We start from the raw sequence: 25,495 nt of genomic DNA, 5'->3' as shown, positions 1-25,495 counted from the left end.
ACAACTTCGTACGATGCTGTGAGGATTGGTTTGTCTATGGGTACAAAACCGAGAACAGGCAAAGTAGCCTTTTCATCGAACCTGGCTCTTTTTAACCTTGAATTCAGCAAATGTTGTGTTCTTGTATTTCCCATCACCATGCAGCTTTAAAGAGTGTTCTCTTAGTTTTGGCAGTGCTAGAATTGTTCAACTTGGCATTGCAAATCATGCATTGAGGACACTAACTCCCATCATGTTCCGTTATATACGTGAATCCATATTGTACGTATTCGTTTGACCACTTTCTGTTTTTGTTCGACATAGTTAGTATGAAGGGATTGAAAGATTAGGAAAAAAATCACAAATGACGCACAATTACTACAGTCACAAGTCAACTGCTAAGTGCACGAAGTTCCCTGCAGCACAGATATTAAGGCCAAGTGATGTGACACGATCAGCCGCAGCCAATGATGGCCAAGTGGAGCATGATATAACGAATCATACGAGTGTGGTGAACAGAACAGACATACACAAAGTGTGTGTGTCTTGACCTCCGCGAACCCGTGAGACTGACTCACTGAAACCCTGTGGTTTGACTGAACCCAGGTTAAGAACTACTGCTTTAAAACCTTTACTGAAGTAGACCATGATTGAAATTGATTAGATATAGGAGTAAGAAGTAATAATCACAGAAACTAGTAAAAAGGATTTATCACTTTCCCTAAGAGTATCTTGGGTAAGAATAATTGGTCTGAGGACAGAAAGAGAAAGCAATCTGTGGACAAACAATGCAAATCATTTTGACCTACGATGTCTGTAAGTTAACAGCAATGAAAAATAAACCATCGAGTAAAGGTCATACTTGGCATATAAGTCAGGTCACAAACTGGTGTTGAGAAAGAGCATGTAATGTAACCTTAACATACTTGTTAGGTAACTGAAATGTTCATTTTGAACCAAGGACTTAATGCAACTTGAAAAATTCAAAGAGTATTAGGGACTTAGAGAATGTGCAGTCACAAAAACCGAACTGTAGTCAACAAAGCTGCCTGAACAGGGTAACTGTGAAGATGTAAAAACCTCTGCCAAACAGCCAGCTTGAAAAACAAGTTATAGTTGGCACTTCTTATCAAAATGGGTTCAACTTCCTCTAAATACACCATTGCCAATATGTGTGTCATTTCCATTAAAAATGTTCATCCTAAACAAGGCAGAAACTGAAACAAATACATGTCAACCTTAAAAATTAAACCTCTAGACAATGCATAAGACTGCATAACCTCTCTGCCTGAAGCTGCAGATTTTTGATAGTCAGGTGTATTATGTCAGATCATGGCTGCCCCCACAGAGATAGCCTAACAAGTCGACACTCTGGTAGGTATAAAAAGAAAATCAGGAACCAGAGACAGTAGTGAATCTGGCACTATCAACAGGACCTCACAATGGGTTGGAACAAACATGTAATGCCTTGGGTAATATAAGAAGTGGAAGAAAGGACTAGAGTTGTAATCCCATCCTAATATAATACTTTCACTTATCAAGCCCTAAAATAAGGTACTGGAGACCAAACTACTAGTAATGGGTGATCCAATGAGAGGCCAGCCCACCAATCAGAGTAGTAAAATGAGAGCCAATCCAATAGAAACTTCAAATACAGCATCTATTTTGTCAGGAGGATCTGACTGACCTACAGAGATTTCCTATTTTTACATTCAAGTTACTTTTATGATAATAAATAAAGAATAAACATGAAAAACATGAAATAAACATTTTTTTTTGCTGTCAGTTGTTGATAACACTTAACCCTATTTTATTAAACTTACAGTAGTAACACACTAGACTTTTTATTTAATTAATAATGCACTAAAAATTGGAGATTTCACAATTTTTCTAACTAAGGAATGACAGCCATTAGAAATTCATCCAAATTGGTCTTCATATTTTTCTGTGGGAATGAAGCTAACAGAGAAAATAACAAGACCCTCTTCAGAAACTTTGCATGAGATTGGTCATATGCATAACATACATACATTCTCAAAGAGAAGATTAGACAGGTGGGTGTGGCAACAGGGGTCAGATTTTATATGTGATGGTTCTGTAACCAATCAAAATTGAACACAATAACAATTATGGTTTGTCTGAGCAATGATGACTTTATAGTGAGCCATTTACCTTAAATTTCATACTTATTGGAGAGGTGGTGAAGAAAAGGGAATGCCCAGAGAAAATATATCACATTTCTCACACTATAGGAAATTCAGGATTTTTAAAAATATTATTTTATAAAATTAAGATATAATGGCTATTAGGTATGATTTTATCGTATACTAATTGATATAACATAACCAAATAATAGTCTAATCAAATTTTGGGTGCATTTCACTGAAACATCACAACATGTGAAGTAGATGATGCCCAGGCAGAGAGAGTTAATACGTCCAGACCAAGAGACATTGCCAGTTAAAGAGCCTCTTCATTCACTGATAGAGCCTTGGTATATGCACCCCATCCCTGAAGCAATGTATTCATCAAGAGGTGGAACTCTAGACAAAGTGATCGCAGAGGAACTTGTATCATATTAGTGTCCTAACTTAACAACCCCTCAAGGTCTAAGGAGAATCCAGTGAACTGATGTTTATGACCTCTCTGTCACATTAAGACCTTTAAAAGAATCTTTTTTGTTCTCTGCCCAAAGGCACGAGGGATAAGAGTGATGCCTTTAATCCCATAAGACAAACAACCATTCAGGCAGGGAAAGAAGGTAAGAGTCAGGCAACCCATTCAATAAGATTGAGCCAGATGAGTCCAACTGAGATACAAAATGAAAATATTTAAAAATAACTTGTGAGCTTTGGATAATCTAGGCACTGATACAGATGACAAAGATTGCCAATTGGACACCAATCTCCTGTCTGTAAATGCCCAACAATGCACACAAATATAAACTTGGAAGAACTGGTGTGACTCTTTCGCTACCCTGAGAGCAAACAAACTCTTATAGCTCTAGAACTGAATACCAAATCCCAGTGATCTGTGGAAGATGAAAGAACTACAGGTTGTGTGGATAATAGTAGTCAAGATGTGAATTTAATGAACAGTCCTGACTCGAGGACCTGTTGTGCTCCCTAGGTATGTGGTTAAGGTTACAACACTTTCAGAAATTCTTAGCAATATGGCCAAGTATCAGTACCCTTAGATATAGACAGAATCTATTCTGAGAAATAATTTACAAAGCGGCTGATGTTGTGGGTTAATTTAGGTCAATAAAACTATAATATCCTGCAAGAGCCAATGAAATTTCAGACTCCAAAGAGGAATGTAAGAGCTGAAAATGAATCAAAGTACACACTAAGAACTGATTCAACTCATCATAAGTCATCCTGAGAGTCTTCCAACAATGAGAAGTGAAAGAAAAAGAAAATGCTGGATTTAGAATTTTATGTCCCATAGACTTAACCTCTCTTCAGGTGACACAGATCTATCAGGTTAGCTACAAACTCTGTCTTAGATCACCGAAATTCCAGGAGAAGATTTATTGTTTGATAGTTGGAAAATGCTGCCACCAAGAGGTAGTAGGGCTAAATCACAAAGTTCCAACAAGGTGTTGGATAAGGCCTTACTGTCCCTCCTTCATGTAATTCAGAAGTAAACCACAATATTGTGGATGCAGGTTCAAAAGCAACTAATAAAAGACCCCAAAAAATTCAAAGAACCAATGGATGAAAAGAAAGGCAACTTATCCAAAAGTAAACTCCATTTTCTTTTTTTATGTGTCATTTAAAGACTGCTTTTATTACTGTTGATTGAAACTCCATTTTATGAAGTATATCTGTTTTGTTACAGTAAAGCAAGAATGGGTCATCTGCTGCATCCACCATAGGAAATCAAATGAACCTTGCACACCAGCACTGTGAGTTCAGAAACTCACCACTGTCTCACATGGGGACTGAAAAGCGAACAATTAAAAGATGGCATAGGAAAAGACAAATCTCAATTCAGAATGTTTAGAACTGTCCTTTATTACAGCCTCAGAACCCACTGGGGGCCACTACAGAATTGAATATATGTCTACATCTCACTAAAAATAAAACCACTGACAGTCTCAACAGAGAATGATTACCTCCACTGACATTGGAGGCAAGATAGGTGAGAACTGATTTTCATCTATGCTCGAAATTCATACTGTAAATTGGCTTGTTAATTGGAATAAATATCTATTTGTATTGTTAAATTATTACTATGAAGATCAACTAGATAACATGAATAACATTCAAAATATCTCTAAATGAAACTGGTATTTTAGACAGTAACACTTTCAACAAAACTTTTTCTGAATATATACAGGATAGAGGGTGCTGTAGAGTGTCGTGGAAAAATATCATCAAGGTCAGTTATGTAGGGTGTAATGAAAATGGAGCAAGCAAGAGCAAATCAGACCAATGCTTAAAACAAAAAACCTGACAGTCAAGTAATAGCTATTAGTGTAACAGGAAGTATGTATGTTTAGGAATAATCTATTCTAAATTATTACAAAATTTCTGAAAACAACCCTACTTTCACCAGTTTTCATTCTCATAACCCCCTTCCTCACACACACACATACTACTATTCAGTTGGTTCATTGGTTGATTTGGTGTTTTATTGCACAAAGCAGCTATGCTACCTGCACCAAACACCAGGTAAAAAGTTAAAATTAAAGTAAATTTAGTAAAAGTCATAAAAGGAAATTAAGGTAAAACAAAACAAAGTTTAGAACATAAATAGCATAAAACCAATGTTTACATCTAGTCTACAGCATTAAGAAAACAACTACAGTAATACAAGTTGCAGAGGATTTTCTGTGGCATAACTGTAGTTATCTTAACTCACCAGGAAGACTAACAGGTAAGTACAAAAAACACCGTCAGTTACTTGAAGTTGGCCTTTCCAGTCCTGGTTCCGAGTTATTTGACGTTATAGTCGTTTTCAAAAAGCAAAGTATAAAAGTTTTAAAAGACCTGTAGCAAAATTTTAATAACAACTCGCCAGGATCACAAACGGGTAGTTCAAACAGCAGCGGTAGTCACCTTTCCAGTCTTGGTTTCAAGTTCATTGACGTTATGGCCATTTTCTAATTTCAAATCAAACGAGATGGGCTGTGATTCTAAAAAAAGGTCTAATGTATAAATTAAAAAACTTAACTGGCATTAAAAAGATTAATGGCCTTTAAAAAACTAAAAACCTTGGGACAGAACATGTTTAAACATCAGTTCCAGATAAACAGAAACGATGAGTTAAAAAACTGTGACTAATGCAAAATCTAGTTAGAACAACTTCCTCTTTATGATCCTTATGGATGCAAGATGGCCAAAGTCCAATATAGGGTTTTATTTGGAAAAGCTTGTTTTCGCATTCACTCCAAGTCGAATGCCAGCTGGCACATCGCTGAGCCTTGAATACAGGACCATAGTCCATGTATGGAATAGGCACAGTGGTGATGGTGCCAGATCAGATAGATTTAGCTGCCATGTCTGCAAGCTCATTCCCTCAAATACCAGCATCCAGGAAAACTGGACAGAAGTAGATGTTCAAGAGAAATGAGCCAGTCAGTTTTAAATATGGCAAGAACAGGATGTGAACTAACATGAAGCAATTCCAGAGCCAGTAGAAAGCTAAGTGAGTCAGTATAAATAGTGCAATTTGGGTACTGCTTAGCTTCTGTGTGACCCAGGGCAAGGGAAACGGCAAACAGTTCAGCAGTGAACACAGAAGTTGCAGAGAGGATTCTACATGCAACCACCGAACCACAACAAACCATGACAGAGCCCACACAGTCACCTGATTTCAAACCATCTGTATAAAAAGGAATGGAAGGATGATTTGAAAGATGTTCAGCAAATAACAAACAGTATTTCCAATCAGGAGTGTCTGCGTTTCTCACATGACTTAAAGATAGGTCACGTTTGGGGACTGTAAAATGCCATGGTGGGATGAGCTGACCAGTGGATACAGTAATATTGTCCATGAACAGACCCAATTCATCCCACTGTGCCTGGATACAAAGGCCAAAAGAAGCAATGGCAGATTGTCTGTTCTGAAAATGTATGGCCCACCACGGAAAGAAACACAACCCCAAGTGGGATGCTTTGGTAAGGAATGAAGTTTTGAAGCACATAGTAAAAACAGTTGCAAATAGCAGAAGTGCAAAGAAGGTTCATGAGATTCTGTGTATAAGTTCTGAACTGGGAAAGTGCAGAAAGCCCGAGTGTAGAGCTGAATTCCTTGATAATAAATGGGGTAGAGCATCTTTAAGGGCTAGGATCCTGGCAGAGCCTTAGACCAGTTATCCATAGTCTAGTTTCAATCAAATAAAAGCATGATATGTCTTTATCACAGAACATTGATCTGCTCCCCAAGTGGTGGAAGAGAGGACACGGAGGATGTTAAGTGTTTTTGTACATTTGACCCGTAGTTGCTTGCTTGATGTGTGGTATAAAGGTCAGCTTACACTCAAAGATGAACCCCAAGAACTTTGTGTCAGGGACCACAGGTAGCACAACTTCACTGATACAGAGTTCAGGATCAGGATGAATACCATGTTGGTGGAAAAAGTGCATACAAATGGTTTTAGAGATAGCAGTTAAAACCATTTGTTGTGGTTCACTTCAGTAAATGATCTAGCTGCTGCTCAATATATCTCATGTTTGGCAACTGACATGAGATGTGAAAGTTGTCGACATAAAGCCCGTTTCCAACAGCAAGAGGGAGTTGTTCAGTGATAGCATTAATCTTTATACTGAAAAGTGTGACACTCAAAACACAGCCCTGAGTGACTCCAAGTTACTGTAAAAAAGAACTGGAAGTTGTCGAAACCACACAAACTTGGTATCTCGTGTCCATTAAAAATTTTTTAATAAAAATGGGCAAATGGCCAAGTAACCCACATATGTAGAGGTCTCACAAAATGCCTTATCTCAATGTTGTATCATAAGCCTTCTCAATGTCAAAGAATATTGATACAAGATGTTACCACTTGAGAAAGGCTTCTCTAATTGACCTTTCAAGTCAATTCAGGTGGTCCACAGTGAAGCACTGTTGTTGGAACACACATTAATTGGGCGAGAAGAGGTTGTTTGATTCGAGGAACCAAACAAGAGGAGCATTAACCATCCTCTCTAAGGTCTTACAGAGACAGCTCGTCAAAGCAATTGGGGCAGTAGTTTGAAGGAAAAAATATCCTCCTTCCAGATCCAGTTAAAAACAACCAGAAGAAATGCAAGAGAAGCAGGAGATAGATGCCACAGCATTTCATAGTATACATCATCAGGTCCAGCCGATGTACTACCAAACCGATGAAGGGACAGTTCGAGTTCCACCAGTGTAAAGGGACAATTATAGTCATAGAGACAATCAGCTCGAAAGCAAAGAGGTGATCACTTTGTCAAAGTCTTGACGACCAAGAAGGTAGAGGAAGAGGCAGAAGTGCTAGATACCCAGCAAAAGCTTTCACATGAGTATTGGCAATGCTCCAGGTAACAGCTACTACTTGGCCATCAGAGAGCAAGATCGTGAGTGGGACAGAATTATGTTGCCCACTGACCTTTAGAATCTTGTACCATATGACTTTGGAACTGGTGGTAGAAGATATACTGATTGTGAACTTGATCCAAGATTCCTTCTGCCTGTGACGTCTTACCCACCGAGCATGTGTACAGGCCATCTGGAAAGTGATGTGAGAGTGTGGGAACCTAAGAAAAATATCCCAGGCCTGTTTTTGAGCCTTCCGTGCCATATGGCAGGCAGGATTCCACCATGGACGAGGATATTGTGGAAAAGGTGTTGAGGTTTTAGGAATACATTGTGCAGCTGCTTGTATAATACAGTGAGTTACTGCTGTCACACAGTCATCTAAGAGGGCCAATTTGCTTGATCCAGCTTCCACCAGGACATGCAGGTCGGGTGACACTGACTACAGCTAGTCTCTTTCAAAATTATAGGGAACTGATCACTGCCTCGTGGATTATTGAAAAACCCTGCATGAAAAATGAGAGAATAGTGAATGGGAACAAATTGAGAGATCAATAGCAGTAAAGGACTGACTTGGTGCATGAAAATTAGTGGAAGAACCAGTATTAAAAAGAGAAAGGTTGTGATCAGAGAGCATAGGCACCACAGAGCAACCCTTCCTATCAATATCAGCACTCCCCAGAGGGTATGATGTTCATTAAAGTCCATGCACTCATCCATCACACAGCCTGTCATTTCTGTACAGAGAAAACTGCCAAAAGGTGACAGTATTGGCAGGTTTCAGAAATGTTTCCTGTAAGGAAAGACATACAAGATGGTAGGAAGCAATCAGTGTTTTGATGTCATCCAAATTAGAACGTAAATCTCGACAGTTCCATTGTATCAAGGTGGCCATTTTTATTTATGTGTAGGCGAATTGGGTGGAGAACCCTACTGTTTACGATCACATCTTTTTTCCTTACTGTCCTTATTCGAGGGAAATTTATCGACCTCTATGGGTCCTGGTCCTGCACTGGGTCTATTGGGCAGGTCTTTCCTGTTGGAAGACGATTCCCGTGACTGAGTATGTGAGTGAATAATTGTTTTGTATCTTGGTGTGGGAGAAAAAGATGTATCAAGGAAATGCCTGAACCTGGAACCAAAGGAAGTGGATCTTGGGATTTGTTGGAATGTATGTTAGGGACAGAGATGGGTGTTGACATTGATTCATCAACTTTTTTAACCATGGAGGTCAAAACACTTTTAATTTGGTTTAAGAGTGATTCATTTGGAGGCACAGAGAGATCTGTCTGCATTCCCTCTGTAGTAGTGGAATAAAGTACAGCAGCATACATCCAAGATGAAGTGGTGGACAGCAACTATCAAGCCTCAGGATAAGTAATGTTTTGAATCATTTTCAAATGCTGCATCTGTTTTTCTTCCAATCATTTAGGGCAAAAACGAAAGTAGGATGGGTGAGAACCATTGCAACTGATGTAATAAGGATCCACTTCACATTCATAGATACTGTGGGCCTAGCCACCACAATGAGCATACTTCAAGGAACCACGACATGACATGATGTCTTTGAGTGACCGAACCACTGATATTGGAAACATCTGAGAGGGTTTAAAATGTATGGCCATATCTTGCAATTTAGATAACCTGCCTTGATGGTGGAAGGTGGACATCTGTTGGCATCATATTTCCATCTTTGCGAATGGAAATATGGCTCACTGCAGAAACTACTTGGCTGGAGAAACCAGCGAGGATCTCTGACTCAGGGATTTTCTTCAAATCCCTCTCAACAATTTACTCCTCATGACAAATTCAAAGTATCATGAAATGTAACCTCAATAAGTAAATCCCCAATTGCCTTTGAATGCAAGAGAATTTTACTGTGTTGAAATGTGGATTTTCCCACCAATATGTCACCAGCTTGAAGCTTCTTTACTGATTTTGGAGAGCCAGCAAGACCCTCTAGTCCCTTTTGAATAAAAAAGGGAGACTTTTTTCCTGAAGGTTTGTCTGAAAGGTAATCTAAACACAGATCCATACAACAATAATGTAACTTGGTGATTTAGGTAATCTAAACACAGGTCCATATAGTAGTAATGTAACTTGGTGATTTAGGTAATCTAAACACAGGTCCATATAGTAGTAATGTAACTTGGTGATTTAGGTAATCTAAACACAAGTCCATATAGTAGTAATGTAACTTGGTGATTTAGGTAATCTAAACACAGGTCCATATAATAGTAATGTAACTTGGTGATTTAGGTAATCTAAACACAGGTCCATATAGCAGTAATGTAACTTGGTGATTTAGGTAATCTAAACACAGATCCATATAGTAGTTATGTAACTTGGTGATTTAGGTAATCTGAACACACGTCCATATAGTAGTAATGTAACTTGGTGATTTAGGTAATCTAAACACAGATCCATATAGTAGTAATGTAACTTGGTGATTTAGGTAATCTAAACACAGGTCCATATAGTAGTAATGTAACTTGGTGATTTAGGTAATCTAAACACAGGTCCATATAGTAGTAATGTAACTTGGTGATTTAGGTAATCTAAACACAGGTCCATATAGTAGTAATGTAACTTGGTGATTTAGGTAATCTAAACACAGGTCCATATAGTAGTAATGTAACTTGGTGATTTAGGTAATCTAAACACAGGTCCATATAGTGGTAATAAAACTTGGTGATTTAGGTAATCTAAACACAGGTCCATATAGTGGTAATGCAACTTGGTGATTTAGGTAATCTAAACACAGGTCCATATAGTAGTAATGTAACATAGAGGTTCAGCCCCTCTTAAACAGATACAGGACTATATAACAGATATTCCACCAACAACATTAAGAATACAAATATGTACTGTCAGTAAACATCAGTTCCTCTGAGAGATTGAAATTTGCAACCTATTACTATATTACATTTACACAAATATTACTATACAGAGAAGAACATTACATATTACACCATGTACAGATATATTTATACATATATACACATGATACTGTACCTTGGAGGTTATATATACACATGATACTTTACCTTGGAGGTTCAGGCCCACAAAGCATTGCCACACAATTGCACACAAAGGATCCTTGACTATAAGGGTTAAACAATATATACACATGATACTGTACCTTGGAGGTTCAGGCCCACAAAGCATTGCCACACAATTGCACACAAAGGATCCTTGACTATAAGAGTTAAATAATATATACATATGATACTGTACCTCGGAGGTTCAGGCCCACAAAGCATTGCCACACAATTGCACACAAAGGATCCTTGACTATAAGGGTTAAATAATATATACATATGATACTGTACCTCGGAGGTTCAGGCCCACAAAGCATTGCCACACAATTGCACACAAAGGATCCTTGACTATAAGGGTTAAATATATCTTGTCCCCGCCTTGATGAAAAGGAACCTTTTATCTGAAAAAAATGTATCATTTTATAAAATTAACTTATTGTACACATAATAATATTGTCATTTGTCTAAACTTTTCATAATAATTATAATAAATTAATAGACAAGAAATTAAATTACAATAATGAAATATAGGGTACATGTATTGAATGTCTCAAATTTGTATTTATCATGTTAACAGTAACTCCAACCATACCATAAAACTGACCTGAATATCTAAAGTGACAATCAAACAGCTAATCCTGAAAATCAGATGGCACTACATATATATAAATTAGATGTATTTCTATAAGTAATACATTATATGTAGAAGATACTTGAAAAAACATACCTAGAAAAAATAGATACCACTTATGTGGAAGATAGATAACACTAGATATGCAGAAGATAGATAATGCTACACAAGAAGAATGTACATGATACTACACAACTAGAATAATATGATACTACATAACGAAAAGATAAATCATACTACACAATTAGAAGATAGATACTACACAATTAGAAGATAGATGATGTTATATAAATAGAAGATAGATGATAATACGCAAATACAAAATGCATGATAATATGCAACTAGAAAACAGATGATACTACATAAATTGAAAATAAACAATACTCCACAGCTTGAAAATAAATTATACTACACATCTAGAATGTACATAATGCTACACAACTAGAAGGTACATGACACTACAAATCTAGAAGGTACATGATACTACACATCTAGAATGTACATAATGCTACACAACTAGAAGGTACATGACACTACACAACTAGAAGGTACATGACACTACACAACTAGAAGGTACATGACACTACACATCTAGAAGGTACATGACACTACACATCTAGAAGGTACATGACACTACACATCTAGAATGTACATAATGCTACACAACTAGAAGGTACATGACACTACACATCTAGAATGTACATAATGCTACACAACTAGAAGGTACATGACACTACACAACTAGAAGGTACATGATACTACACATCTAGAATGTACATAATGCTACACAACTAGAAGGTACATGACACTACACAACTAGAAGGTACATGACACTACACATCTAGAAGGTACATGATACTACACATCTAGAATGTACATAATGCTACACAACTTGAAGACATGATACTACATAATTAGAAAGTACAATACTATGCAACTTGAAAATAGGTAATACTACACAATTAGAATGTACATAATGCTACACATCTAGAAGGTACATGATACTGCACATCGAGAAGATACAGGACACTGCACATCGAGAAGATACAGGACACTGCACATCGAGAAGATACAGGACACTGCACATCGAGAAGATACACGATACTACACATCAAGAAAGTACGATACTATGCATTAAGAAGGTACACAATACTACACATCTAGAGGGTACATGATACTACACATTAAGAAGATGCACAATACTACACATCGAGAAGATACACGATACTACACATCAAGAAAGTGTGATACTACACATTAAGAAGGTACACAATACTACACATCTAGAGGGTACATGATACTACACATTAAGAAGATAAGTGATATTATATATCTTATATGATGTCAGATGTCTAGAAGACAGATCATTCCAGATAGAGAATACAACAATTTATAAGGTACATGATATTATGTATCTAAAAAGTAGATAATATTTATAAATCTGAGAACCTATGTATATTAAGAGGACATGCAATATTATACATGTAGATTATCTTATTTCAACGTAATAAATAACTTTATTATATTTCTTATACAATTTGTATAAACAGTTATACAACTGCAATGATTAATACATTTTTTACTGTAATTAGCATGTCAGTTGGTGTGACATGTAAATAAAAACTTACATCTTCATTTGTTGTCTGATTAGATGTCGTTAAATAAGTGTGGAATCCGGCCAGTCCAAGAATGGACCAGACTGAGAAAAAACATATCACTCCTTCTATTACAGTAACGTTGTGTTAAGAAATAAAACATTTAACCAGAAGAAAAGATAACATACTGCTACTTCTATTACAGTAAAGTTGTGTTAAGGTCAAACTGTTTAACCACAAGAAAAGACAACACACTACTATTTCTATTACAGTAAAGTTATGTTAAGTACACAACATGTTGAACCAGGAGAAAAGATAACATACTACTATTTCTATTACAGTAAAGTTGTGTTAAGGATAAACTGTTTAACCACAAGAAAAGATAACATACTACTATTTCTATCACAGTAAAGTTGTGTTAAGGACAAACTGCTGAACCACAAGAAAAGATAACATACTACTACTTCTATTACAGTAAAGTTGTGTTAAGGACAAACTGTTTAACCACAAGAAAAGATAACATACTACTACTTCTATTACAGTAAAGTTGTGTTAAGGACAAACTGTTTAACCACAAGAAAAGACAACACACTACTATTTCTATTACAGTAAAGTTGTGTTAATGACAAACTGTTGAACCACAAGAAAAGATAACATACTACTACTTCTATTACAGTAGAGTTGTGTTAAGGACAAACTGTTTAACCACAAGAAAAGATAACATACTGCTACTTCTATTACAGTAAAGTTGTGTTAGGGACAAACTGTTTAACCACAAGAAAAGATAACACACTGCTACTTCTATTACAGTAAAGTTGTGCTAAGGACAAACTGTTTAACCACAAGAAAAGATAACACACTGCTACTTCTATTACAGTAAAGTTGTGTTAAGGACAAACTGTTTAACCACAAGAAAAGATAACATACTGCTACTTCTATTACAGTAAAGTTGTGTTAAGGACAAACTGTTTAACCACAAGAAAAGATAACATACTGCTACTTCTATTACAGTAAAGTTGTGTTAAGTACACAACATGTTGAGCCACAAGAAAAGATAACATACTACTACTTCTATTACAGTAAAGTTGTGTTAAGGACAAACTGTTTAACCACAAGAAAAGATAACATACTACTACTTCTATTACAGTAAAGTTGTGTTAGGGACAAACTGTTTAACCACAAGAAAAGATAACATACTACTACTTCTATTACAGAAATGTTGTGTCAAGTACAACATGTTGAACCAGAAGAAAAGATAACATACTACTACTTCTATTACAGTAAAGTTGTGTTAAGGACAACATGTTGAACCAGAAGAAAAGATAACACACTACTATTTCTATTACAGAAATGTTGTGTTAAGGACAAACTGTTTAACCACAAGAAAAGATAACATACTACTACTTCTATTACAGTAAAGTTGTGTTAAGGACAAACTGTTTAACCACAAGAAAAGATAACATACTGCTACTTCTATTACAGTAAAGTTTTGTTAAGGACAACATGTTGAAACAGAAGAAAAGATACTACACTTCCACTTCTATGTCTTTCTTCTCATGTGAAATACACACTGTCACTCTACTTATATGATATACATGCTGTCTTTCTTCTCACATGAAATACGCAGTCTTTCTACTTATGTGAAGTACACACAGTCTTTCAACTTATGTGAAATACAGTGTTGCTCTTCTCATTGAAATACACAGTCATTCTGCTTATGTGAAACACACAGTCTTTCTGCTTATGTGAAATACAGTCTTTCTACTTATGTGAAATACAGTCTTTCTACTTATGTAAAACACACAGTCTTTCTGCTTATGTGAAACACACAGTCTTTCTGCTTATGTGAAATACAGTCTTTCTTCTCACGTGAAATACACACTGTCTTTCTACTTATGTAAAATACACAGTCTTTCTACTTACGTGAAGTACACACAATTTTTCTACTTATATGCAACCATCTAATGTTCATTCGACTGACTTTAATGTGCACCTGTCTAATGCACTGATAAATGACAACTTATTTAAAGTTCATGTCTCTCTTCTCATGTGAAATACACACTGTCTCTCTTCTCATGTGAAGTGCACAGTGTCTCTCTTCTCATGTGAAGTGCACAGTGTCTCTCTTCTCATGTGAAGTGCACACACTCTTTCTAGTTATGTGAAATACACAGTGTCGCTCTTCTCATGTGAAATACACACAGTGTTTCTGCATATGTGAAATACACAGTCCTTCTGCTTATGTGAAATACATTCTTTCTTCTCACGTGAAATACACAGTCTTTCTACTTATGTGAAATACACGCTGTCTTTCTACTTATGTGAAATACACGCTGTCTTTCTACTTATGTGAAATACACGCTGTCTTTCTACTTATGTGAAATACACGCTGTCTTTCTACTTATGTGAAATACACGCTGTCTTTCTACTTATGTGAAATACACACTGTCTTTCTACTTATGTGATTTTGTGTAACACATATCTTATTCATGCAACACAAAAAAGGATATCTGGCAGGAGAGTCTTTCACAGCATCCAGGAAACCATTTCTTCTTGACACTGGAAATTTATATTATTCAAAAACATCAAAATGTACATTTTGAAACTATGAAAGAGTAAAATATCTCAAAAAGAAATTTTATGTTCAAATAATGAGCATAAAAACATTTTCTTCCATCAATTAAAGTTCTTTCATACAGAGATACTGACTTGTCTCAAGTTTAGTTAATGATGTACAGTTATCTGTTTACCATCAAATATATAAACTACACAAACACATCTCAAGTTATACACAAAACTGAGTATTTACAAGCATGGTATTTAAGTTATATATAATAAAAACATTTTCTTCCATCAATTAAAGTTCTTTCATACAGAGATACTGACTTGTCTCAAGTTTAGTTGATGATGTACAGTTATCTGTTTACCATCAAATATATAAACTACACAAACACATCTCAAGTTATACACAAAACTGAGTATTTACAAGCATGGTATTTAAGTTATATATAATAAAAACATTTTCTTCCATCGATTAAAGTTCTTTCATACAGAGATACTGACTTGTCTCAAGTTTAGTTAATGATGTACAGTTATCTGTTTACCATCAAATATATAAACTACACAAACACATCTCAAGTTATACACAAAACTGAGTATTTACAAGCATGGTATTTAAGTTATATATAATAAAAACATTTTCTTCCATCAATTAAAGTTCTTTCATACAGAGATACTGACTTGTCTCAAGTTTAGTTAATGATGTACAGTTATCTGTTTACCATCAAATATATAAACTACACAAACACATCTCAAGTTATACACAAAACTGAGTGTTTACAAGCATGGTATTTAAGTTATATATAATAAAACATTTTCTTCCATCAATTAAAGTTCTTTCATACAGAGATACTGACTTGTCTCAAGTTTAGTTAATGATGTACAGTTATCTGTTTACCATCAAATATATAAACTACACAAACACATCTCAAGTTATACACAAAACTGAGTATTTACAAGCATGGTATTTAAGTTATATATAATAAAACATTTTCTTCCATCAATTAAAGTTCTTTCATACAGAGATACTGACTTGTCTCAAGTTTAGTTAATGATGTACAGTTATCTGTTTACCATCAAATATATAAACTACACAAACACATCTCAAGTTATACACAAAACTGAGTATTTACAAGCATGGTATTTAAGTTATATATAATAAAAACATTTTCTTCCATCAATTAAAGTTCTTTCATACAGAGATACAGAGATACTGACTTGTCTCAAGTTTAGTTAATGATGTACAGTTATCTGTTTACCATCAAATATATAAACTACACAAACACATCTCAAGTTATACACAAAACTGAGTATTTACAAGCATGGTATTTAAGTTATATATAATAAAAACATTTTCTTCCATCAATTAAAGTTCTTTCATACAGAGATACTGACTTGTCTCAAGTTTAGTTAATGATGTACAGTTATCTGTTTACCATCAAATATATAAACTACACAAACACATCTCAAGTTATACACAAAACTGAGTATTTACAAGCATGGTATTTAAGTTATATATAATAAAACATTTTCTTCCATCAATTAAAGTTCTTTCATACAGAGATACAGAGATACTGACTTGTCTCAAGTTTAGTTAATGATGTACAGTTATCTGTTTACCATCAAATATATAAACTACACAAACACATCTCAAGTTATACACAAAACTGAATATTTACAAGCATGGTATTTAAGTTATATATAATAAAAACATTTTCTTCCATCAATTAAAGTTCTTTCATACAGAGATACTGACTTGTCTCAAGTTTAGTTAATGATGTACAGTTATCTGTGTACCATCAAATATATAAACTACACAAACACATCTCAAGTTATACACAAAACTGAGTGTTTACAAGCATGGTATTTAAGTTATATATAATAAAAACATTTTCTTCCATCAATTAAAGTTCTTTCATACAGAGATACTGACTTGTCTCAAGTTTAGTTAATGATGTACAGTTATCTGTTTACCATCAAATATATAAACTACACAAACACATCTCAAGTTATACACAAAACTGAGTATTTACAAGCATGGTATTTAAGTTATATATAATAAAAACATTTTCTTCCATCAATTAAAGTTCTTTCATACAGAGATACTGACTTGTCTCAAGTTTAGTTAATGATGTACAGTTATCTGTTTACCATCAAATATATAAACTACACAAACACATCTCAAGTTATACACAAAACTGAGTATTTACAAGCATGGTATTTAAGTTATATATAATAAAAACATTTTCTTCCATCAATTAAAGTTCTTTCATACAGAGATACAGAGATACTGACTTGTCTCAAGTTTAGTTAATGATGTACAGTTATCTGTTTACCATCAAATATATAAACTACACAAACACATCTCAAGTTATACACAAAACTGAGTATTTACAAGCATGGTATTTAAGTTATATATAATAAAAACATTTTCTTCCATCAATTAAAGTTCTTTCATACAGAGATACTGACTTGTCTCAAGTTTAGTTAATGATGTACAGTTATCTGTTTACCATCAAATATATAAACTACACAAACACATCTCAAGTTATACACAAAACTGAGTATTTACAAGCATGGTATTTAAGTTATATATAATAAAAACATTTTCTTCCATCAATTAAAGTTCTTTCATACAGAGATACTGACTTGTCTCAAGTTTAGTTAATGATGTACAGTTATCTGTTTACCATCAAATATATAAACTACACAAACACATCTCAAGTTATACACAAAACTGAGTATTTACAAGCATGGTATTTAAGTTATATATAATAAAAACATTTTCTTCCATCAATTAAAGTTCTTTCATACAGAGATACAGAGATACTGACTTGTCTCAAGTTTAGTTAATGATGTACAGTTATCTGTTTACCATCAAATATATAAACTACACAAACACATCTCAAGTTATACACAAAACTGAATATTTACAAGCATGGTATTTAAGTTATATATAATAAAAACATTTTCTTCCATCAATTAAAGTTCTTTCATACAGAGATACTGACTTGTCTCAAGTTTAGTTAATGATGTACAGTTATCTGTGTACCATCAAATATATAAACTACACAAACACATCTCAAGTTATACACAAAACTGAGTATTTACAAGCATGGTATTTAAGTTATATATAATATCTGTAAACTCAACACAATGTAACACATTCACAAAAATTTTAACAATTCTCAAATTCCATGAGTTTGAGCTGTCTCTTCCTAGAGAAAATGCCACAAAAATTCCATATTTATTGACATTTACTGTAACACATGCCAAGAGTATTTAGCTCACTGCTTTAATCAAAGTAATTTCGATAGCATAAGCATTTAAAACAAATTAAATATATAATTATTGAAATAACTTACACAAAACCAGGTGAGTGATTATACAGCTGAATATAAATACACACAAAAAAGCAAGAGACATGATGAACATATAGAAGTAACGATAGTTACGTCTGCCTACACAATTTCCCACCCATGGACAATGGTGGTCAAATCGATCTGTTGGAGAGAAAATTGGCCAGAATAAAAAAAACAAAAAAACTTCTAAACTAATAAAAATCACGTAATCTATTGAAGTTATCAACTGATATGATTTGAATGTTTAAAAATCAAAATATATATCCTTTAAGAAGCTGAAATATAAAGTTTATAAAACATCTACAAGTATAAAATCAAATCACAAGCAGGCTATACTAGTCAGAATATATACAACATTAAACTGAAAATCATTAAATTATAAGTTGATCTTTCAATTAGCAAGCTGTAATAAAGCACACCACACTATGTCAGTTATCGTATCTTACCAACACAGTTGTCACACAGACTACAGTGTGATGCTCGAGGTGGCCTGAATATCTTACAAGTGAAACAATATTTCAACTTAACAGTCTGTCCACGCACCACCACCTCCTTGGTTCTAGGTGGTGGTCGATATGTTGGGGAAGTAGAACCATTTGGCAACTCTGAAAGGCAGAGTATTGTTTATGGTTGATGATAAAATAATAGTTTGAATATACAGTGGTGATATTATTAAAATTGTTACTTTGTTAAATTTAAGAAATTAAATTTCTCTGATTCAATTTATAACAGTGTATTAATTTATTAAGATTTTAATAAATTAGCCAAAAAATTTTGTTTGTTTGTTTGCATTTCAACTTAAAAAAAATTACTTTGAAGATTAAAACTAGGGTTGGGTGAATAAATGATTAACTATTTTGCTTCTAAAAAAAACCCATTAAAGGAACATAAATTGTTCAAATCTAATATACAGTTGAAACTTAAAATACAAACCATAGCATCCAAGTGTGAATAAGTTAAACTTAGAATATGAATAAATTAATAGTTTCCTCATGTACTTGATATCAGAAGTACAGCCAAAGAAACACAAATGGATAAGTTAAGTAACAAATATAAACAGTTTACAGTTAATATTTATATATGAAATGACAACAATATATAGTTGTACATGTATTATTTCGAACTATGCAGGTATGAAATATATAAATCTTATAATCTATTCATGCTACTTGACAAACAAGAAGTTTCAATCAGACATAACAGCTTATTATACTTACTTTTGAGGTATCATAACACATTCACTACTTTTAAAATACTTTCTAAATCAACAGTAATTTGTATTACACAAGAACAGTAATGTACCAAATAGTAACACCAAGCTTAAACTCCTTATAACCAACATGGATTAAACCAAACTTTGATCTTCAATTGTGATGATAAACACTAATGCAATAAGCTAAACTTATAACCTGAGTTGTAATAATCAACACTAATGGAATAAGCTAAACTTATAACCAGAGTTGTGATAATCAACACTAATGAAATAAGCTAAACTTATAACCTTAGTTGTAATAATAAACACTAATGGAATAAGCTAAACTTATAACCTGAGTTGTAATAATCAACACTAATGGAATAAGCTAAACTTATAACCAGAGTTGTGATAATCAACACTAATGAAATAAGCTAAACTTATAACCTGAGTTGGGATAATCAACACTAATGAAATAAGCTAAACTTATAACCTGAGTTGGGATAATCAACACTAATGAAATAAGCTAAACTTATAACCTTAGTTGTAATAATAAATACTAATGGAATAAGCTAAACTTATAACCTGAGTTGTGATAATCAACACTAATGCAATAAGCTAAGCTTATAACCTGAGTTGTAATAATCAACACTAATGCAATAAGCTAAGCTTATAACATGAGTTGTAATAATAAACACTAATGCAATAAGCTAAGCTTATAACATGAGTTGTAATAATAAACACTAATGCAATAAGCTAATCTTATACCCTGAGTTGTGATAATCAACACTAATGGAATAAGCTAATCTTATAACCTGAGTTGTGATAATCAACACTAATGGAATAAGCTAATCTTATAACCTGAGTTGTGATAATCAACACTAATGGAATAAGCTAAACTTATAACCTGAGTTGTGATAATCAACACTAATGAAATAAGCACAGCACGAAACAGTTATCAAATCTCGGGTCAACTTGAAAAAGAAAATACATATTTCTTAACAAATGCTCTCATTATATACTTGTAATACAATAAATATGAAACTAAGAAAAGTTAGCTGAAACAAGAACAACTTTACCTAAATCAAGAAGTTACTTTAACATTTGCTGTACATATACCTAACTAAAACATATTTTTTTCCTTCACCACAGTAACTAGGCAACACTATACATAACTGTGATGGTTCAAATTGACAATAAATGGTCAAACATAGATGTCAAGCATACATTAAGTGTACAACACTTCCAAATTTAAGTAATGACAAAACTAGATACTTCAAAATTAGAGATTCACCTATTTGTCTTTCAATATCAGCAGCTTCTTCTGATGTCGCTCTTGGAATAACCCCTGGGTCACTGAAACTTGTTCTCAATAGAGTAGACATAACAAAGAGAAAAAGAACCCCAGCAACAACTGGTATTGCTGGACTAATCTCTTCAGTCAAGAATGGACAACTGTTTTAAGAGAATTTTACCAATTAATTTAAGTTTAAAATCACGATTTTCTAAAACACAAACACTAAAAGCTTTAATTCATTTTTTTTCTGATACTAAAAACAGATGTTTTATGAAACATTTAATTTCATTTCTAGTTTTTGTTTTTCTGCACAGTCCTTAACAGTTGTGCAAAATTCAATTCAACTGATTTAGCACATACATGTACAGGTTTCCTGAAAAGTATGGTACACATGTATGTTTCTTGCATTCTGGATGGTCATTCAGATGGTTGGAACACCTTGTGTGTGTGTCTTTTATTCTGAGTGGCTATCCTGATAGCTAAAACATTTACTGCATGTTTCTTGTATTCTAAGTGGTCATTCAGGAGGGTGAAACACCTTGTGTGTGATCTTGTATTCTAAGTGGTCATTCAGAAGGTTGAAAACCTTGTGTGTAATCTGGTATTCTGAGTGGTCATTCAGAAGGTTGAAAACCTTGTGTGTAATCTGGTATTCTGAATGGTCATTTAGAAGGTTGAAAACCTTGTGTGTAATCTGGTATTCTGAGTGGTCATTTAGAAGGTTGAAAACCTTGTGTGTAATCTGGTATTCTGAGTGGTTATTTAGAAGGCTAAAACACCTTCTGTATGCATCTTTTATTCTGAGTGGTTGTACAGATGGTTGAAAAGCTGTGTATGTGCCTTGTATTATGGGTAGTTGTTTAGACAGTTGAAACAAATTGTGTACGTCTCTTTTATTCTGAGTAATTGTATAGATGATTGAAAAAGTTTGTATATGAGTCTTTTATTCTGAATGGTCCTTCAGATGGTTGGAACTTGTAACGTAGTTTTCTTGTATTCTAAGTGATCATTCAAATGGTTGAAACACCTAATATTTATATTTCATATATAGTAAGTGTTTATTCAAACAGTCTAAACATTTTGTGATGACAAGAAATCCACTTGAAGTAAAAATGTATTTCAGAACAGCTTGTATGGGTATTAACACTTTTACTAATAAAGCAGAGAACAACATTTCAACCTTCTTAGGTCATCTTCGATTAACAAAGAGAGAGTATGCAACTGACTGTTGCCAGACATGTTTTAGGGACAAGCGTGCAAATGAGTACCGGATTGTAAGTGGCGCTGCAGGTGGAAGTTGCTTATTAATTAGTATAGGTATAAAGGTGTTCCTTTATATTGGTTTAATTTTGGTTTTAGTTGCTGTATAAGTAGTATTTCTGCTAACACATTTTCAAGTCTGAATATATATACTGAATTTTACTGTTCTTGAAGAATCTAATGCTAATTTTTATACTGTATATATAAAGACAACCTAGGTGAAGTATTATTATACACTTTGCACAAAGTATGAAAGAACAGTAAAGTGTTTCTGCTAACACATTTTCAAGTCTGAACTTATGCATGAATTACTTACTATTTGATTTCAGTTTGTTTGGAGATAACTCTGGAGATTTTATAACACAAATTTTGGAAAGTTTTTAATAGGTTGGTTTTTTTAATTAATTGTTATTATATAAAATGATTACAGAATGAGTTAATAGAAAGACTGTTTAGAACATTGGTTAGCTTTTAAAAACAACGTTGTATCCTAAACTTGTTATAAATGTAAAAGAACCATTTCATTTTACACACTGAAGCTTATTCCAAAAACTCAAAGATTTTTGAACACAAACACAGCATAACAAAACATAGTTAAGGTAGAAGAACCACTGTAATGAGAAAAATTTAAATCCAATTTAAACATACTTTTTAAAGTCCATGTCCATGTGCTTATCCATTTTAATTGAAAACTAAAACACCAGGTAACTCATTCCACATGTTTACAGACAGGAAAACATTTTACAATGAACAAGACTAACTTGAATTTCCAAAGCTTCAATTGATATCATTTCAATTTTTCATTCCAACTCCCAAATAACAAAAATGTCCAAATTTAAAACCTTTGACATGTCATACAAGTCCTTCTTTAGTTTTTCTGCACTCAACAGGAAATGTTTAAAACATTAAATCTGTCTTTAAAATTTATGACTAAAACAAGGAATAACTCTCATGTTCTATCTTTTCACTCATTTCAACAAGTTAGTATCTTTCTTAAACCATGTTAGCCAAAACTGTATATAAACATCAAAAATATAAAAATAATTCAAATTCTACAATGAACACAACAAAAGTCCTTAGCCTTTTGCATTTAATTCCATATTTTAAAAAAAACTTATCAACAGTAACTTCAGTTTTTGTATAGTTAAGTTTTCCAATTTTTGTTTTAAGTATTTACAGTTTTAGAAAATAGAACATAGAAAAAATAACAAGAAATAATTTGTTCATGGAGGTTATTCTGATGTTAATAAAAATTTGAATTAATAATCATATCTTTCAGTTTCACGATTCTTTACATCTACAAACTTAACAAAAGTTTAAATAAAATTATATAGGTTGTTCAACAAGCTTATAACGAAAAACCTCTCCATGTATACAAGTCTACATTTAAGTTTGCAAATGTTAAAACTCTTAACCCTAATAACACAACTGAAGTTTTTAGTTCAACCATTCATAAAAGTAAGAAATATTTCTGTTATTGTATTCAGTATAACATATCATTCCTTCTGTAGTATAGAGATCAAAACTGATTTCTTAAATGAGGCTTTGACAAAGTTACAGTAGTCATCATGTTTAAGTTAAAAATCCAGTTAAATCACAGTTAAACATCAGATTAAATTTATGAAGACTGAAGTATACATAGAAAACAATATTCAATTATTAATAAAATTATGACAAATATAAATTACACTTTATCAGCAATACATTTACTTGGTCTGAAAATCAGAAAACTATACTTACTCAAATACAAAGAAAAGTGTGCACGTTACAACTATCAAAGCCACTGTGAAGTAGAACACCCCAACCTGACGAGCCATCATGACACGGCCATCACAGCAAAACTTGTTTCGTCCAGGTAACACCTCCCACTTTTTTGTTACATGTGACATTTTCCTCTATTGTTATTTGACAATTTTTTGTAAACCAAAAAACTGAATATTCAGGGTCATAGGATCTATAAATTTAAGCATAAGCATACAGAATAATATGTTTATCATGTATTAATGTTCAACATGTACATATAAAGTGAAAATTCAGTATTTTACTACTGTTTGTAAATTACAAATTTCATAATTATCAACATAAACAAATAGTATATCACATGTGACTAAAACTAGAATTTAATTTACAATTCATGCTTTTACCTTGGGCTTAGTCTTATATATCATTTAAAGTTAATATATGATTACATTGTTTTTAATCATAAAACTGATTAAATACATAACTTAATATTGAAAAGAAATTCCCTAAGCTTTTTCAATGATAAATGAAAAAAGCAACTAATTTTGTGGTGATAGTGTTCTATATTAGTAGGCTAGAATTAGAAGCCAACAGAAACTACAATTTATAAATGATAATACAATGTCTACAACAGTTTAGTGTTAGCACTCTGTTATATCTGATTACGACGTGCTGCCCTCTCACAAAAATTGTCTAACTGAACTTCTTTCATGCTATCAACTAAAATCGCAGCTTAATGTGAATCAGAATTAATATAGTGCCACTAGTACTAGCTCAGGAGTTATTCATTACTGTACAAAGTATTAATACTAATAATACTATTTTGTTCCTATCAGTACTGTTAATAGTATGAATTCGTACTGATTACGTCACCAGTGTTGACGATCAAGTAAGATGTATTCAACACGTTGATTTTGTAGACTTTACTTGTAACATCCTATTCACTACACTGAAATAGATTCTGATTAAATTAAAAACATGCAAAACACAAAACGAAATTTAGCTTCGGGCTCACACAACCATATTGACAATTCGTAGACACTAAGATTTTTGCCCCACTCTGATGCTGCTGCCCTCTAATGTCTCACTTTGTATATCGTATATCGTAGATACATAAAAGAAGTAAAATCTCATATAAAAATACGAAGTTCTGTATCTTATTTTTAAGTTCAACTTTTTATTGCTGCTGTCATTCACAACTATATACAGTTTCATACTAAACTATAATCAGTACGAACAGTTGTTTATCTACTGATTTAGCATACAAATAATATATTTTAATTTAACATATCGTAAAAGTAATTTAAAAAAAATTGTAGTATATAGTAACATC

General features: G+C 33.3%; 1 protein-coding gene across 5 annotated transcripts in view; it reads right to left on the bottom strand.

Moving 5' to 3' along the window:
- Nucleotides 1-25,246, bottom strand: part of LOC143250438 (palmitoyltransferase ZDHHC14-like) — a 55,215-nt gene extending 29,969 nt beyond the window's left edge. The window contains exons 1-8 of one of the 5 annotated variants that reach the window (XM_076500971.1): nt 25,024-25,246; nt 24,163-24,376; nt 21,160-21,320; nt 19,120-19,278; nt 18,677-18,814; nt 15,263-15,311; nt 12,786-12,888; nt 10,818-10,927 (exon numbers count right to left, since the gene is read on the bottom strand). In XM_076500971.1, the coding sequence (XP_076357086.1) occupies nt 10,818-10,927; nt 12,786-12,888; nt 15,263-15,311; nt 18,677-18,814; nt 19,120-19,278; nt 21,160-21,320; nt 24,163-24,311 (869 nt within the window). In that variant the 5' untranslated portion in view covers nt 24,312-24,376; nt 25,024-25,246. The other 4 variants (XM_076500970.1, XM_076500968.1, XM_076500969.1 and 1 more) reach the window with 4 other exon arrangements.
- Nucleotides 25,247-25,495: the final 249 nt, after the last annotated feature.

The sequence above is a fragment of the Tachypleus tridentatus genome, chromosome 5 (genome assembly GCF_004210375.1).
Source record: "Tachypleus tridentatus isolate NWPU-2018 chromosome 5, ASM421037v1, whole genome shotgun sequence".
Lineage (NCBI taxonomy): Eukaryota > Metazoa > Arthropoda > Merostomata > Xiphosura > Limulidae > Tachypleus > Tachypleus tridentatus.
This window is presented reverse-complemented; position numbering and strand designations above follow the sequence as displayed.